The sequence below is a fragment of the Carassius carassius genome, chromosome 33 (genome assembly GCF_963082965.1).
Source record: "Carassius carassius chromosome 33, fCarCar2.1, whole genome shotgun sequence".
Classification (NCBI taxonomy): Eukaryota; Metazoa; Chordata; class Actinopteri; order Cypriniformes; family Cyprinidae; genus Carassius; species Carassius carassius.
In genome coordinates, this window is record NC_081787.1 from 22,264,265 (window position 1) to 22,281,804 (window position 17,540).

Sequence of the window (17,540 nt, forward strand, 5' to 3'; positions counted from 1 at the left end):
CGCAGTGATCAGCGGCAGCTGGATGCAATAATTGCATGACAATGTGCATTGGCTCATTTAGTTTACACTCGAAGTAGATTGGTCTATCGAAGCGATATCCCATATTCGTCGGTCACCGACGTGGCGTCGAGAGTGACCAACTGAAAGGGAACTATGATTACAGTGCAGCATTAACAATCCCAGCTTGTATGCCTGCTCATATTTAAAAAATATATATCACTTTTCCAGCATCAACAGTTTCAGTTTCAATGGTGTCCTTTATCAGTAGGCTTTATATTTATGCTCAACATGAAGTATAGATATTGTTGTCGTGAAGACAAGATCCTGGTCTGTCGGCGGCCTCCCTCTATGTCACCAACAGTAGCAGCAGCGCGCCAGCGCCACGTCAGGCATGATTCTGGTGTGTAAAGACACAGAAAACGCGAAGTAGCCGTCACGCAACTGACACGCAGCAGAAACGCCACGCTCGTCGCTCACGCCACGCAGCCAGTGTGTCACCGGCCTTTGAATCAGCTGCAGGGCGGGGTTTGCGCTGAACGCGGAGACTTCCGCCAATTAATATGTTCGTTTGGACACACGAAAATGTACCTATGTTCCGCACAAAAAATCATTTTTCGCACGTGCACCGTACCGAAAGCCCTGTACCGAAACGGTCCGGTACAAATACACGTACCGTTACACCCCTATTATATATATATATATATATATATATATATATATATATATATATATATATATATATATATACATTTATACATATATATAAACATTTTATTTTTAACCTGTCTGGGGTAAGGTGTGGGGGTTTTCGGCGTTTTTTGTAAAAACGCAAAAAAAAAGGCATGTCATACAAAAAATGTTATGTTTCACAGTAATCCCAACATGATTATGTGACACTGAAGATAAGAGTAATGATGCTGAAAATTCAGCTTTGCATCACAGGAATAAATTACATTTTACAATAAATTCACATAGAAAACAACTACTTTAATTATTGTATTTTTAATCAGATAAATGCAGTATCTATGAGCATAAAATACTTTAAAAGCATTAAAAATCTCAGATACCAAACTAAATTAAATTGCATTACATTAAATTACATGCAGGGTTTCACAGTAATCCCAACAGCTGGTGTTATTCTTGGCCCAGACTTAAAAAGGTGTCTGTTTTCAGGAAATTGGGCAGTGTGTAAATAGATGTCAAACTGTCTGAACTTTCACCTCAAAGGTCAAGTCTTTAAAGTCATCTTCGTTTTGGACACTGACGGTGTAGAGACCCATCTGCTCCAGTCGGATCCTGACCAGGGTCAACGTGCTGACAAACCTGAAGCAGATTCAGAGCACACGTCTGACATCTTGTGGAAAGGTTTAATGTTGTTTAATTGAGCTCATGTACTGAGAGAATCTTTACCAGGTCTCATTTTCCTGTATTGTGTTGTGTCCTCTAATAGCAGTGCCGTCTTTACTCCAATGGATGGTGGGTTTGGGATACGCCTGGATCTCCACCTTCAGCTCCACGTTTTCGCCAAGCTGCGCCGAGACGTCCTCCTGATCAGAAGAAAGAGCCACGAATCCTTTCTCTACAGACAGACAGATGAAAATATCATGCTTACAAACAGTCAAGATGGGTTACACTGAAGTATATTAGGGTTTCCACAAAAATAATAACAGGGTTGCCAACTCTCACGCATCTGGTGTGACACTCACGCTTGGACTTCAGCGTGAGATTGATGCTGAAAGCGTGAGTGTCACGTCAGATGCGTGAGAGTTGGCAACCCTGATAATAAGCACCACAACTGTTTTCTACACTGATCATGTGACACTGAAGATTGGAGTAATGATGCTGAGAATTCAGCTCTGATCACAGGAATAAATTACATATTACAATAAATTCACATAGAAAACAGCTAATTTAATAATGATATTTCACATTTTTATCATTTTTACCATTTTTGTTTTGTTTTGTTTGTTTGTTTTTTGTATCAAAAAAATGCAGTCTCTATGATCATAAAAGACTTTAAAAGCATTAAAAATCTCACGACCCCAATTATTTGAAAGCTAATGTATAAAATTATTTGCAGAGTGAGTTTTGCTTCCTCATCTTGCTCAATCTATTTAATATTCCATAAGTGAGCGATAGACCATAATCAAAACGTTCAGGTGCTAAAAGCTTTCTTCATAAAGGATTGCCTGCAGTCACTGTATCCTGTGTGTGTAAGTGCTGCAGACCACAGTGATCTACAGTCAGCTCCTGTGACTCTTGTATGCCCTACTCCAGGGTTTCTGTGTACGGCTGTGGTTTCATCATGTTAAACATAAACACAACTCGTTCCCTTCAGCAGAAGATTTCATTCACACGCAGCATTTCCCCAGCTAAGAGAGCTAACACCATCACAGGAGATGCTGTGAGACTGAGCTCTTGTTTTAAAGGGACGATGGGGACTTAATTAAGGTTTGCATCAAAGCATCATTGAAAACACATCATGCAGATCTTAGAGCACAGATGATGAAGGCCGCACTTCATACAGCTCCGGTTTTACCAGAAAGCTGCAAAAAATGTCCTTACTAGTTTTATTTTAGAATCATTGGGATAAAATTAAAGATTAATTTTATGTGATATAAGTTTTCTCTTTTTACCATAATAACCCTTTTTTATATAGAGTTTTTATACATTTGTATTTCAGTTATTTTAATCTGTTAAGTTAAGGTAAATGAAACTGTGAAATCCTGACTTGGCAGTTTGCGGAAATAAATTTAATTACAAAGTTTCTAGGATTTCATGTTTTTAATTAACTCTAATAACCCTGGTGTTGACTGTCACTGATTTGAGTAGCCAGGCTTTATTCTATACTTCTTGTAAATGTGATGCATCTGCAGCTCTTACCCAGTACAGTGATGTTAATACTAGCTGAAGCTTTATGATTCTCCACACCCTCATGCACCTGACAAACGTACTGTCCTGATCCGGCCAGAGATACGTCTGTGATGCTGAGAGAGGATCGCATGCTCATGGACGACAGGACATCAGTAAAGGGCTCAATGTCCCCTGCCTGATGGGCAAAAGGTTTGGGGTTTTCGGTGTTAGAAATGAACTTTTCTATTAGTGACATTTCATTGAAAAGCAACATGACTTCAGATATTAAGATTAAGATTAAAAAACAATAATAAAAAATTCAGAGGACAAGACTTCACCCTAACTAATTTTACTTCTCAAGTAAATGCATCTTGATTTAGGAACTTTTAGATATTTTTACTGGAAAACAAGACTTCAAGAAGGAATTCAAATCCATGATTTTATCGTTGCTAGCACCTTTGATTGATGTGAAAACCAGCAAACCACCTCAGGCTGATTTAATCTGTTTTTCAGATATTAACAACAAAAAAGAGAATATATTTATTTTGCTAATGTGCATAAATTAGAACTACAATCTTTTTTGATTTATCTCCTAATAAAAACACATGTTCCTCGTGAAGGTGTGGTCACACATCGTGAGCTCATTTCAACATGCAGAGCATCTCATGGGAGCTCTCAGTGCTTGATCGAGAAATAATGAAAACAAAGAGTTTTATTATCAGCCTACTCACGTCTTTGTTGGGAAAGTCCCAAAGGAATAAGACGAGAACCGCGGCATGAACGGTGCAGTTGATGTTCAGCATCTCGCCCTGTTTCAGGACCGTTTTGGAGGCGTTGATGTATGGATCCAGAGCCTCGGGAGCTAAAGTCATGTGTGTGAAAAAGAACAAAAACGGCTATCGGTTGATATACAGTAAAAAAAAAAATCATCTGAGACTCAGTCAGGTAAATGATGACAGATGTGTAACACATGGACTCTCTCTAAAATTTAACCATCTTACAAACACAAATTAAAAATGGTGAGCATTTTAACTCAAAACAGCAAATAATTGCCTCTAATGTTGAAACATGAATGGTAAATACAGTCATAAATATCTGAAATATTATAAATATCTTATAATAAATATCTTAAAAGTATTAGGACAAATATGAAAATCATTTCTACTACATTGCAAAAATATATTCAAAAACAAATATCTTCCAATGGGGTCAAAAAATAAATAAATAAATAAAAACTGGTGTCCTTAAATGGATATTTTACCCCAAAATGTACATTACCCCATGATTTACTCACCCTCAACCCATCCTAGGTCTATATGACTTTCTTCTTTCAGACAATACAATCTGAGTTATAGAAAAAATATCCTGTCTCTTCCAAGTTTCATAATGATTTGATTTTGAAGCCCAAAAAATTGCATCCACCCATCATAAAAAGTGCTCTACATGGCTCTGTGTGGTAAATAAAGGGCTTCTGAAGCGAAGTGATGAATTTGTGTAAGAAAAAAAAACATATTTAAAACATTCACGTTCACAAGAGAGAGGCATTCCAGCTTATGAAATGGGACGTAGCTCTGGACAGAATATGCTAGTCTCGCAAGAACCAAGTTTTGTTTACTGCACATAAATACCATGTGAAGAGGTGAATTGATTTAGCCATACTCTATGTTTTATTAGTCCTAAAATTGTGTGTTCGTGTGTATATCTGGAATGCTTCAACATAACTAAAGTCGCGTCCGTCACTTCTCACCAAAGCTTACGCATCCATTTTCCCTTCTATCCTGACAAGTGCTCCAGTCCCTGCTGCAGACAAAACCCATAACAGGATATTACCACCTCCATGCTTTACTGGAGGATTGTTGGCAAAGCTCAGTCTGACTGCATCCTTTTTTGAGGAGTGGCTTTTTTCTTGCAACCCTCCCATACAAGCCACATTAGTGGAGAATTGACCACAATAACCACTCTGTCATAAATTCTTGCAACTGCTTCAGAGTTGCTGTAGGCCCTTTAGTTGCCTCTCTGACCAGTTTCCTCTTGACTCTTTCATCCAGTTTGGAGTGATGTCCTGTTCAGGGAGGCTCTGAGTTATACCAAGTACCTACCACTTCTTAATAATAGACTTCTAGGAATTGATGATTTTTTTTTTGTCTCCTGATTTGTGCCTGTCCACAACTTTATCTCGGAGATCTTTTGACAGTGTCTTGCCACCCATATAGTTGATTGTTTGCTTCAGTTGCACTACCAAGACTGAAATGCTCCAGGAAATCTCTTTTCATGCTGAGATAATCAAAATCACCACAGCTGATCACAGTTGAGAAGGTGATTAGCTGCACCTGATTTAGTTTACAAGTCCTTTTTAGGAGGGGTTGATCCTTTTTCCAACTTTTTTTTAATGTTTTTATTTTATTTTATTTTTTTGGACATGTTAGTGTTTTATCTTTCACTTGGATGTTATAAGTTTTCAGGCTACAAAACAATAAAATGTGATTGTTTTAAAGGAGTTGATTCTTTTCTATACCCACTGCTCTGTTGGCTAAAAAACTAGCATATGCTGGTTCGGTATGTTTTGAAGCATGGCAGCTGGTTTGAGCTGGTTCTTTGTTGCTCACGAGGTAGAACTGAAGTAATGCAGTTTTTGTAAAGCCATCAACTGTTAGCAATTCAATTCAGTCACTGTGCTATATGACTGACTACATTTTCCAGTTGGACAGAAAATTAGTGCAAATGTTTGGGGGTTTGGTGTGTTTTGATAGAGTTTGTATATGTAGGAAAAGGTAATTAGCATGTAAATTAACTATTTGCTAATTGTGTGATGTAGGTGTATTGTTCTGTTAAAGTACTTTAAGTATTGGTAAACACTTGCTAGCAATTGAAAAATAAAACTGTAAATAAAGCACAATTGGAAATCCCAGCAAGTCTACCGAGCAATAGAAGACATCTTCTTATGGTATAAAAAGAGCATTGGATCAAAATTCAAAAGTACCAAATATACTGAAGACGTAGAAGGGGATGGACTCTTTCTCCTCTCCGTTCAGCTCTCCTTTGCATTTGTAGGTTTTGTCCTCCAGGGCGGCGGTGTAGCCCATGCTGGGGTTGTACGACCCCTCCACCTTTATCTCTGCGTCTATCTCATACAGCTTGACGTTTATCAAGGGATCCGTTACCAGACATGGGATGGTGCCTTCCACTCGCGTCTTAGTCACCATGACAAGATCGTTCTCAAGGAACCACACCTCAGGATCTGAGGAGAACAGAATCAGTGAATCAGTGTGTGCGCGAATTAATCAATAAGTGAATGATTGCATGAGCAAATGAACGAATGAATCAATGTCACAACAATTCAGTGAATGAATAAATAAGGTAAGGTGTTAATAAATTAATGAATGCATGAGAGAGTGAGCGAATGAATAAAAAAAATCTATAAATTCAAAAAAGTTTGATAATAATGAAAGAATAAATGCACAAGTTCAATTCAAGTTTATTTGTATAGCGCTTTTTACAATACAAATCGTTACAAAGCAACTTTACAGAAAATTATGTTTCTACAATATTTAGTAATAGCTTATAAGTGGTGACTGTCAGTTTGTGCACGTATGACAGGATTTTTAGAAAACTTAATACAAGACGTAGTCAGCCAGACGATGAACATTATTAATATTATTAATTATTAATTATTATATGATGCAGTCACACTTGTAGCAATATTTGTTAGTTCTGTTGTTGATTCAGGGTTAGCATCATCTGAGGTCCTCTGAGGGTCACCATCATCTCTTCTCAGGTGTTCTGGATCCAGACTGGAGCTTGTGTAAATCCTAGTTACCACGGAAAACATAGAAACAAATAGAGACATCATTAGCATAGCTGCTGATCCAACAAAGTAAAATTAATTAGTTTAACCCAAGCTAAAGAATAAGAATCACTAATCATTTGATCAGATGCAACTACACTCACAATTTAAGAGATACATTATTCGAATGCTTGGCGAAAGAGATGCGTTTTTAATCTAGATTTAAACAGAGAGAGTGTGTCTGAACCCCAAACATTATCAGGAAGGCTATTCCAGAGTTTGGAAGCCAAATGTGAAAAAGCTCTACCTCCTTTAGTGGACTTTGCTATCCTAGGAACTACCAAAAGTCCAGCGTTTTGTGACCTTAGGATGCGTGATGGGTTGTAGCGTGGTAGAAGGCTAGTTAGGTACGCAGGAGGGCCTTATAGGTAAGTAATGATAATTTGTAACTGATACGGAACTTAATAGGTAGCCAGTGCAGAGACTGTAAAATTGGGGTAATATGATCTTATTTTCTTGACCTGGTAAGGACTCTAGCTGCTGCATTTTGGACTACTTGTAGCTTGTTTATTGACGAAGCAGGACAACCACCTAGAAGTGCATTACAATAGTCCAGTCTAGAGGTCATGAATGCATGAACTAGCTTTTCTGCATCAGAAACAGATAACATGTTTCGTAGCTTGGCAATGTTTCTAAGATGGAAGAATGCAGTTTTTGTAACATTGGAAATATGATTTTCAAAAGACAAATTGCTGTCTAATATAACACCCAGATTTCTGACTGTAGAGGAAGTAACAGTATATCCGTCTAGTTGCAGATTGTAATCTACAAGATTCTGTGTGGTGTTTTTTGGTCCAATAATTAATATCTCTGTCTTATCCGAATTTAATTGGAGAAAATTATTTGTCATCCAATCTTTTACATTTTTAACACACTCTGTTAGCTTAGATAATTGGGAAGTTTCATCTGGTCTCGTTGAGATATATAGCTGAGTATCATCAGCATAACAGTGGAAGCTAATTCCGTATTTTCTAATAATATTGCCAAGGGGCAACATGTATAATCTTACTGAAATTCTTCATACAGATCATTTTTGTGCAGGAAGGTGCTCAGTTGAGTAGACACAACTTTTTCTAAAATTTTAGACATAAATGGAAGATTTGAAATAGGCCTATAATTTGCCAGTACACTAGGATCTAGTTTTGGTTTCTTAATAAGAGGCTTGATAACCGCCAGCTTGAATGGTTTTGGGACGTGACCTAAAGATAACGACGAGTTAATGATATTGAGAAGCGGTTTTTCGGCTACAGGTAACAGCTCTTTTAGTAATTTAGTGGGTACAGGATCTAATAAACATGTTGTTGGTTTAGATACAGTGATAAGTTTATTTAGCTCTTCCTGTCCTATAGTTGTAAAGCACTGCAGTTTATCTTTGGGTGCGATGGATGAAACTGAAGTGTTAGACGCTGTAGAATCTACATTCGCTATACAAGTGGATGAAGGAAATAATGTGAGAATCAACAAATGAATGAATGTGTGAATAAATAAATGACTGCATAAGTGAATGAATGAATTCATGTAAGAAGCAAGAAACAACTGAAAGAAATTAATGTGAGAATTAATGAATTAATGTGTGAGAAAATGTATAAATACATTTTTCAATGTGATAATCAATAAATGAATGAATACATGAGTACATGAACCAATTAATCACAGTGAGAATAAAATAAATGAATGCATGATGGAATAAACAAACAAATGAATGTGAGAATCAACAAATAAATGAATGCATTAGTGAAGGAACATAGAAATCACTGTGAGAATTAAATAAATAAATGCATAAGTGCATGAACAAAAATAAATTAATATAAGAAATAATAAATGAACGAATGCACAAATAATGTGAGAATCAATAAAGTAATGAATGTACGAGTGAATGAACAAAAGAATCAATGTGAAGACCAATAACTGAATGCACAAGTGAATGAAAGAACAAATGAATGAACATGGAAGTGAGAAAATGGATCAAAATAAAATTCACAAAACATTAAATTGTTAAAATTTACAGATATAGAATATCTGTTGTTTTTACATGCATTTTTTAAAACTCACCCTACTAGTAATTAAGCAATTAATTAAGAAATGTATAAGTTAATTAGTTTTGAATATTTGCGGTAACACTTTAGTACAGAATCCAATTCACACTAATAACTAGTTGCTTATTAGCATGTCTATTATTAACATATTGGCTGTTTATAAGTCCTTATAAAGTACATATAATGCATGACATCCATAATCCTACCCAGTACCCTAAACTTAACAACTACCTTATAAACTATTAATAACCAGCAAATAAGGAGTTAAATGAGGCAAAAGTCATAGTTAATGGTTAGTTAATAGTGAGATTTGGACCCTAAAATAAAGTGTGACCATATTTGTATGAGTTCTTACCAGGCACAAACACAGCCACCTCTCTGGACTTGTTTGTCCCGCTCTCTGAACACACATAGACTCCTGTGTGTCTCCACGTCACCTGCTCCAGACGGAGAACGCTGGAGGAGGGACTTTGCTTCTCGGTGTGGAACTCCGGAACTTTCTCCTCCCGCTTGAAGCGCCAGGTGACATTACTCCCGCCGGAGCAGGTGATGCTGAAGGAGGAGTTGATGGAGAGGACGACCTGAATGACGCCGGGATTGAGCTCCAGACCTGAACTACCCAGACAGAGCAGGAGCAAACCTGCAAACAAACCAGCACTGAGATTAATACCACGCACTCAAACAATACTGCTCTACAATAACTCAAGATGTGCAAAATAATTTGGGGAAAACAAATGCAGGTTCCCACCCAGAGAATTTTGGGAAGAACATTTAGCTTTTTTGGTTTTAATTAAAACCTTATTCTCATATATTTTTAAGATATTTAAGGTGAGACACTAGTTTTTTTGCATGCATTGTTTAATTTCAAGTTTTGGAACTATTTTGCTTCTATAACATGTCTTCGTTCAAAACAGTGGAAAGAAAACATTAAAAATACACATTTAAGTGTTTTATCTTACCACATTTCATCTATATGCATCTGTAGATTTAAATTACAACTGAACAAAATTTTAAGAAAATTTTATCTCCTGGCTGTTTGTTTTTAATAACAGAATGTGTGAAATAAGCCATAGATTAAAGTCTTTTGAGTTACATTAAACAAGTCAAGTGCTGAAAATACTGAGCTTTAGGTTTGAGTTTATTTGATTTTGAATGTAACATTATTTTGAGGTTTGTTTAGTCTGTTACCTGTTGTCATGGCAGTCAGTTGGGAAATGCTGAAACTCTTCATGCTGCCGTCCAGAGCAGGACACGTTTAGACTCTACAGACGAAAAAAAAAAAAAAACACACAGGATTGATTCGCCTCAAAGCCACAGAAAACAGCAATCTTCACTGGCATCTACTCACGGTGAGCATCCCAACAAAACAACAGCATGCAAGAGAACATAAATACAAAAAAATAAAATAATAATAATAATAATAATTTAAATTAAATTAAATTAAATTTGAGAAAAGAGTAATTTGAGAAACCAGTCTTGCGGGACAATGCACAAGCTTAACAATAATAGTAAATAATTTTCATGTAACATCTGGTTATCCACCAGATGCATTACATGACCTTGAAGGTCTTGTTCAAGTAGAACCATCACTGTCATTGCAAGCCTTTATCAAGAAGAAATATTTTTCTCTTGAGGAGCTCAATTATTGCATTCAAAAGTTCCCTCATAAGTGGAGGGACCAAACAAATCGTCCACATTTGATACCTGCTCATTTTTCCATAAAAAGATCTGTAGGAGGTAATGCACAAGTACATGTACTGTAAAATAAAGTGTAACCCATATTTCATTAATTAAAAACAATAAAATATTTTAATTTCATTAATATAGCATGATGTGTGTGTGTGTGTGTGTGTGTGTGTGTGTGTGTGTGTGTGTGTGTGTGTGTGTGAGTTTTTGGCAAAACAAAATTGTGTTTATTATAACTAAATCTTATATATGTTACATTTTATTTTCTTTGTCCTAGATTAAGAATGAGTTCAGAAGGATAACCACAGTTCCCTGGAGCCAATCTTTCCACAAAAACTGGACCTCTATGCTACTGGATTTGTTTAAAATTAAGGGTGGGTGTGACGAGTCAGCAGTCGAGCACCCCGTCCTAAATCGCCGCCCTTCACCAGGCTCCCGACTGCAGTGGGTGTGTGAGAGGAGGGGCGCTGGACGAGTCAGGGCTGGGGGCGTGTGATGGGGCACACCTGAAGGAAATGTAGCCTCATCACCGCCGCTGTTTAAAAGCCCAACGCGCCTCTCCTCGGGAGACCGGTTTCTTCCCCGTGCATGCACACTGGTGTCCTCGTGGGTCCAGGAAGGGTGCGTTGAGGGGACTCCCGCGCCACTGGAGACGTGAGCTGCCGGACCCGCGATCCGGATGGGAACCGCACCCGTTTACACGGCCGTTGGGCCAGGATGCCAGGCCGTCCATCCCCTTCCAGCGCCAGCGCCGCGGCCAACGAGAGAGATGCGGCCGCTAGAGGAAGCCGCCGCCCCTCGCGCCCCGGACCGAAGAGGGGAGCGCGTGCGGCCGCCGGACTTCGCCCCTTACCTGGACCCTTCCTCCATGAACACTGCCCGACCCACACGAGCCCCGCAGCACGACGAGGACACCAGATTCCCTGTTTATTTTGGACACTCTTCCCCTTTTTAGCCACTTTTATCCCCTGTTTTATTTGATTTCTGTTAATAAAAGCCTCTCCGAGGCCTGACGCCACGCCCACTGTGTCTGTCTTGTGCTCCTCCCGTCACAGTGGTGGAGAATGCAGGCACCGATCCCGCTACCTCTCGCATACAGGCATAAAAATTAGAAGTGTGCTAGATTCACTCTGCCAGGTAAATATATATAATACACATTTGATATACTGCTGCTTCCTGACCTTATAGATATTTTTTTGGAACTGTACACTTTTAATGTTCGCTGCAATTTTCTTTTGTTTTAACAGCAAGTTGAAGATAAGAGAGATGCTGTGATTCAGTGCCTGCTTTCCTACCTGAGAGAATCATCTGAGGAGTTCATTGAAGCCTACCAGGTACATTAATAGATAAATTCTAATTTATTTTTGACTTCTTATGTGTACAGTAAGGCACATTAGTATTTTCATCCTAAAAAAAAACATTTTTGAAAAACATTCATTCTGCCATTATTTGTAATATTCAAGTGAGATTTTTGTATGCACATGGAGTCATACAGTTGGTGCTCCACAGAAGTTCTGGTCTCACATTTCACTGAGTCTGTCTATTATAACACGAAGAAAGAGATACACAGGTGTGATTGGCAAAGGACAAAAAAGCAGGAAACTATATGGTGCACTTACCATGATGTGGCGACAGCCCACCCCCCCATGTACAAACGCACACACACAGTGACATAACTTATATACATTTAATGAAAACATTGAAAACAGTGCAAAACAGCGCACATTGAATTAGACTACTTCTGTTTCTTGGCAGCAAGCTTTTGCAATGCTTTCAGCTGCAGCTTTTGATAAGTCTTTCCGCTCTTTGGCTCCCTTCTTTCGGGCTGGATTGGGAGCATGAAGTTCTGCCCTCCTTTTGTTCTCTGCCCTGTATCTGCGTCTTAACAGTTTGAGATTTTGTACGAGTGATGGGTTGATAGGGCTGTCCCTTGACGGCCTGGTGTAGTGCTGAATTGCTGAGACCTGCATGGCCTTCAGCTGATATTTTACAACTTCACAGGCCTCATAGTTCTCCACATTTAAGGCTGCTTAATTGGTTTGGCCTGCATGATTTCTTGTGTTTTTGTTCAGCCATTTTGTCAGTGCCTCCGCCTGTAGGTATATGCTTTATTATAGACTTCTATGATTGCTTATCCACCACAGATGACGATTATTAGGTTGAACATTCAGAATACGATTCCATAGGTTATATTTCAGCACGAATTTCACGAATGGACAGTGACTCTTAAGTAGCACGTAGAACGCGTGCATGTCAAGTAAACTTTTTGGGAAAAGCACGTGGAATTGTGGCGAGCATTTGTAACCTTGCACGTAGAGAGCGCTCTAAGATACATCGTTATCGGGAAACTCGACCCAGATCAGTTTTAAGCATTCATTAAAGTGAATCGTTCAAAGGAGTCGTTAGTTCGCAAATCGGACGTGTCATTAGTGGACAGATATGCTCATATGCTCCGTACATATAGGCTGTATCCGAAAACTGAAAAATGCTACCGTCGGAGGTCAGATTCCAAGGTAGGAAGGCATCAAGGCACGTCCGAAATCAATGTCCGCTTCATTTCCTGTCTCCTGAGATTCCTTCATCTGGCCTGTTTTTGAAGGCAGCATAGATGTATCCTTCGCTGCCTTTGATATCCCACAATCCTGTGCGTTCCATTTTGTGACAGTTAAGCCAAAAAATAAAGATGCCATCTGAAAGTTGCGGTCGGTGGTCAGTTTGTGTGTAGTTGTATGTTTCTGAACAACGTTTTCCACTTTTTATGTAATTTCTAGTGAGAAATTAATATTGCAGTAATGAAATATCCACTTAGTTATCACCAAAGCTCTCTATATTTTGCTGTAGATCATTAAACCATTACTCCGCCTCAGAAGCCTGTCTGAAATCAGTTTCATGAGGTGCCCTCGGGCAAAAACACTGCCTGCAAAGTCAATGCCTGATTAGACAGCAAGTCACCTGCCTAAGTTTTCGGATGCAGCCATAACGTTAATCCCAAATATATTTTTAGGTCGCACCGATTAAATTTCAGGAGCATATGAGACAAAAATGTTGGCAATTTCGAGCCTTGTAGATGCTGCTAAGCTTTCTTGCTAGAAGTAAGCAATAAACAACATGGCGTTACTTTGCTAAGTTAGCCCAGAATTGTTTAACATTATTAACATGTTATGGAATGATCAAAAATGATCAATAGATTTGGTAAAATTTTACTAGACCTGCATATAAAAATTAAAGACAATATATTGGATTTGCTTACCTGAATCATCCTTGTTCACTGTCTTCGTCAGTCAACTGAAGCTGTTCACGTGAGTAGATGGTTGGGCTCGGTTGGCTGTTTGCACATTCATAACGGTGCACGTACACTTTGAACTTCAATCGTGACAAATGATTGATTCATTTCGTCATGTCACTCCGCAAGTAGTCCAGAGGCACAAAAAACGTTGACGGTGAGCGGTCGAGCGGTCGTTATGTTTACCAATACACTACCCATCGCCACCCCGACCCCACCAGCAACAAGCCCCCAAACATTTTTTTTTTTTTTTGCATGATTTATGAGAGCATAATTTCCAGGTCAGAAAAGACGGATTTCCAGATTTTGCCAGAAGAATCACACCCCTGGAGATAAAACTGAGACCGCCTAAATCAAGAAAAACTATGGCAATATCTGCAAAATTCTTAAAATAAACTTGCATGCAAAGTTACCTTAAGAACTATAACAAGTGTACCTTGTCCAAAAACTGATTTAAAAGGTTAGTTCACCCAAACATGAATTTTTTGTCATTAATTACTCACCCTCATGCCATTTTAAACCAATAAGACCTTCGTTCATCTTCAGAACACAAATTAAGATATTTTTGGTCAAATCCAAGGGTTTCTGATCCACAAAAAGGCAGCAACGACAGTGCACCTTTTGAGGTCCAGAAAGGTAGAAAAATATTATATAAATAGAGAATTTGACTGCAGTCGTTCAACCTTAAAGTGTTAGTTCACCCAAAAATGAAAATTATGTCATTAATAACTCACCCTCATGTCGTTCCAAACACAGTTTAAGATATTTTAGATTTAGTCCGAGAGCTCTCAGTCCCTCCATTGAAGCTGTGTGTACAGTATACTGTCCATGTCCAGAAAGGTAAGAAAAACATCTTCAAGTAGTCCATGTGACATCAGAGGGTCAGTTAGAATATTCTGAAGCATCGAAAATACATTTTGGTTCAAAAATAGCAAACACTACGACTTTATTCAGCATTGTCTTCTCTTCTGTGTTTGTTGTGAGAGAGACTATTTGTAGGTTGTTATATTTCTTAAGTTCTTAGTAAAAGTCTAACCAAGGAAAATTTAAAAAAAAATGTGATTAATTTATAAGTTATTCTGTACTGTCCCTTTCAAATAAACAATAACCGAATTAAATGATTAAAATAAATAAATTGCACAAGATAGCTTTAAGTAACCAACCGTTCTAAACCATGCTTTCTTTAAGGTGTTTGTGATGTTGTGGGTCTCTGCGTTTCTGTCTGACGCTGTTCATGAGCTCCACTCCTCCACTGCTAATGGGGAGCAGATTTTTTCAGGGGACTGGTATGATGAGGGGGGCCAGATGAGGGGATCAGGAAACAGCTGGTGATGCAGCAGGGGCTCCGTCCGTCCCAACGAGAACCACTCGATTTAACTCCTGACAGTCCCATCACAGATATCGCTCATGTCTTACTCATGTGTGACTAATAACCGCATGTTCTAGATGAACGGCACAAAAAACTCCTCAAGACACAACAATGAGCTGCAGGAGAAACTCATGAGTAACGGGACTTTCTGTACCAGCACATTCACATACGAGAGAAACAGAGATCAGCTGCTGAACATCTGTGTGACTTACAGACCAGACTGATCGAAATATATTTTTTTCCCCTGCTGTATGGAAGCCATACCGAACCATGGCGTCAAAACCGAGGTACATACTGTCATATTTGTATACCCTTATTTGGGCTTATTTGGGGACAAAGGATTGTCATAGTGATCTAAACTCTTTGACATTTGCTTTTACGATTTTACCACAATGTTTGTAATCAGCAAATGATAAAAATCACAATCATAAACAAATGGATTCAAGAATGCTGTCAGTGTTTAAATGACAGGAGAGACATTCAAACACAAGTCTTGCAAAACAAGAAAGCAAACAATTCTACAGTCTTGACCATGTGGTGTTCAAACACAGACTGTAAATCACAGATTCATTTGTTCTTGTTTCATTTTCGTTTAAATGCAACACAAACAAACAACAGAAATCGTCCCTTCCTAAACAAAAGCTCACAGAAACAAACAACAGAAATCATCCCTTCCTAAACAAAAGCTAACAGAAAAGACATAAGGCCTCCCTCAGATCAAATTAATCCCTCTCAAAACATCAAACGTACGTCTATCTTCGCCAACATCTGGATGAAAACAAGCAACTTAGTGACAGAATGTGCAAGAACGATCTAAAAGATGGTGTAAGTAAAATATTATACTGTCTCAATTATTTCTGCTAAGGGAGACTAAAGTCTATAAAAGCCAATTTCCAGAATAATAAATAAATAAAATACATGTAATTGCAACTTTTTTCACAAATTATCTGACTTTCATTTTCTTTTTCTTTTTTTCTTCTTTTTTTTTGCCAGAGAATAAAAACGATAAAAGCAACATTTTATCCCACAATTCTGACGATTCCCACAATTAATTTTTTTCTCCAGAAACAAGCTTATATAGATGTCTCCTGGTTATCTCGCATGTATCTCTACTAGAGTTTCAGAAGAATTTCAACAATGTCTCAAACTGTGCTCAGATTTGCGATCTTGCCCTTTGTTAAATTTAATGCATCCTTACCGACCCCAAAACTTTAAATGGCAGTTGCTGAACTATGAAAGAGCAATGACAGTTTCCTGAAAATAAAAGCAGCCGTACCGTGTGGAGAACTCTTGAGGACGAGGCTCAACGCAGCGGTGTCTGTCTTCCAGAGGTTCACCAGACCTGAAGAAACACAAAAACACGAGCCCAGCCAGAACTCCTCAGCAACAGTCGCCTGTTTCTATTTCGCTGAAAACACGAGCCACAGGGAAATGAGAAGGACTTTGGCAGCTCTCACAATGAGGCGCCCAGCTGAAGAGAAGAAAAGAAGGAAAAACAAAAGAGAGAAACAAGAGAGAAAGCTGTTTTCAGAGCAGAGAATTGCTCGAGCCAAAGTGAAGAAATGGAAAATGTAATGGAATAAAGTGTGGTTTTGGTGAAGGGAAGGTGTGTCTATAGTGGCATATAGTGCTGAGAGCTCAACACATACACATAAACAGCTTGCAAATTCATAAAACGTCCAAGAGCTGAGTAAGACCTTTTTCTCTTTATTACAGGGAGAGAGAGAGAGAGAGGCTTAAATCATATTTATTTGATCATTTATCATATTTCATTCCAATATGTCATCCAAAAATCTACAAAACTATAAATAGTGATAATAAAAAAAAAAATACAATACAGATTACAGCCCTTTCATCTCATAACTCCCCACTGGACACATTGCAGAAAAATCTATAATATGATTAACCAAATTGAAATAAGCAAACTTAATTTTAATTCGAGCAGCCACCATCCCCTTCAGAGCTCTCTCTGCATCAATTGAACCAGTTCCCGAGATCCTATTTTTCCGTGTTTTCCAATTTGCCATCTTGGCTGTTCCCAAAAGTTAATTTAACAAAACCATTTATTTTTTCGATTACTGACTTTGTACTTTGGACCACTAATAAAAACTTCATAGGAAAATTCCTCACCCATACTTTCAAAACAAACCTCTAAAAAATAAAAAAGACCTCTTAACCTCTCACACTGGATAAACAAATGTTCAACATGGAAGAAACATGGTTTCGCAAAAAAGACATTCCCTCCCTACCTCTGGATTCAGGTGCACCACGTGTCTGTTCAGCTATTATACCATACATCAGTCTCCACTGTTAATCTGCTGTACGTCAATAGGAGGCTTGTACAGAGATCTCCAGCATCCTCTGAAGTCTGGCCCGAACACTTCTCTCCACCTCTATGCTTTAACTCTTCTCAAAATCACACACAATGTATAATGCCCTTTTGCCAATGTCTTGAAATAATCCCAACTC

The 17,540-nt window shown here is 38.3% G+C and overlaps 1 protein-coding gene across 1 annotated transcript; it reads right to left on the bottom strand.

Annotated features, from left to right (window-relative positions):
- Positions 1–990: 990 nt before the first annotated feature.
- LOC132114321 (platelet-derived growth factor receptor beta-like) lies at positions 991–16,637 on the bottom strand. Its single transcript, XM_059522428.1, has 8 exons — positions 16,348–16,637; positions 9,922–9,995; positions 9,089–9,373; positions 5,834–6,091; positions 3,585–3,715; positions 2,884–3,049; positions 1,411–1,579; positions 991–1,323 (listed from the first exon to the last, which is right to left on the bottom strand). Exons 2-8 carry the CDS (start codon positions 9,962–9,964, stop codon positions 1,200–1,202), a joined length of 1,176 nt encoding a protein of 391 aa, XP_059378411.1. The 5' UTR covers positions 9,965–9,995; positions 16,348–16,637; the 3' UTR covers positions 991–1,199.
- Between the last annotated feature and the right edge of the window lie 903 nt (positions 16,638–17,540).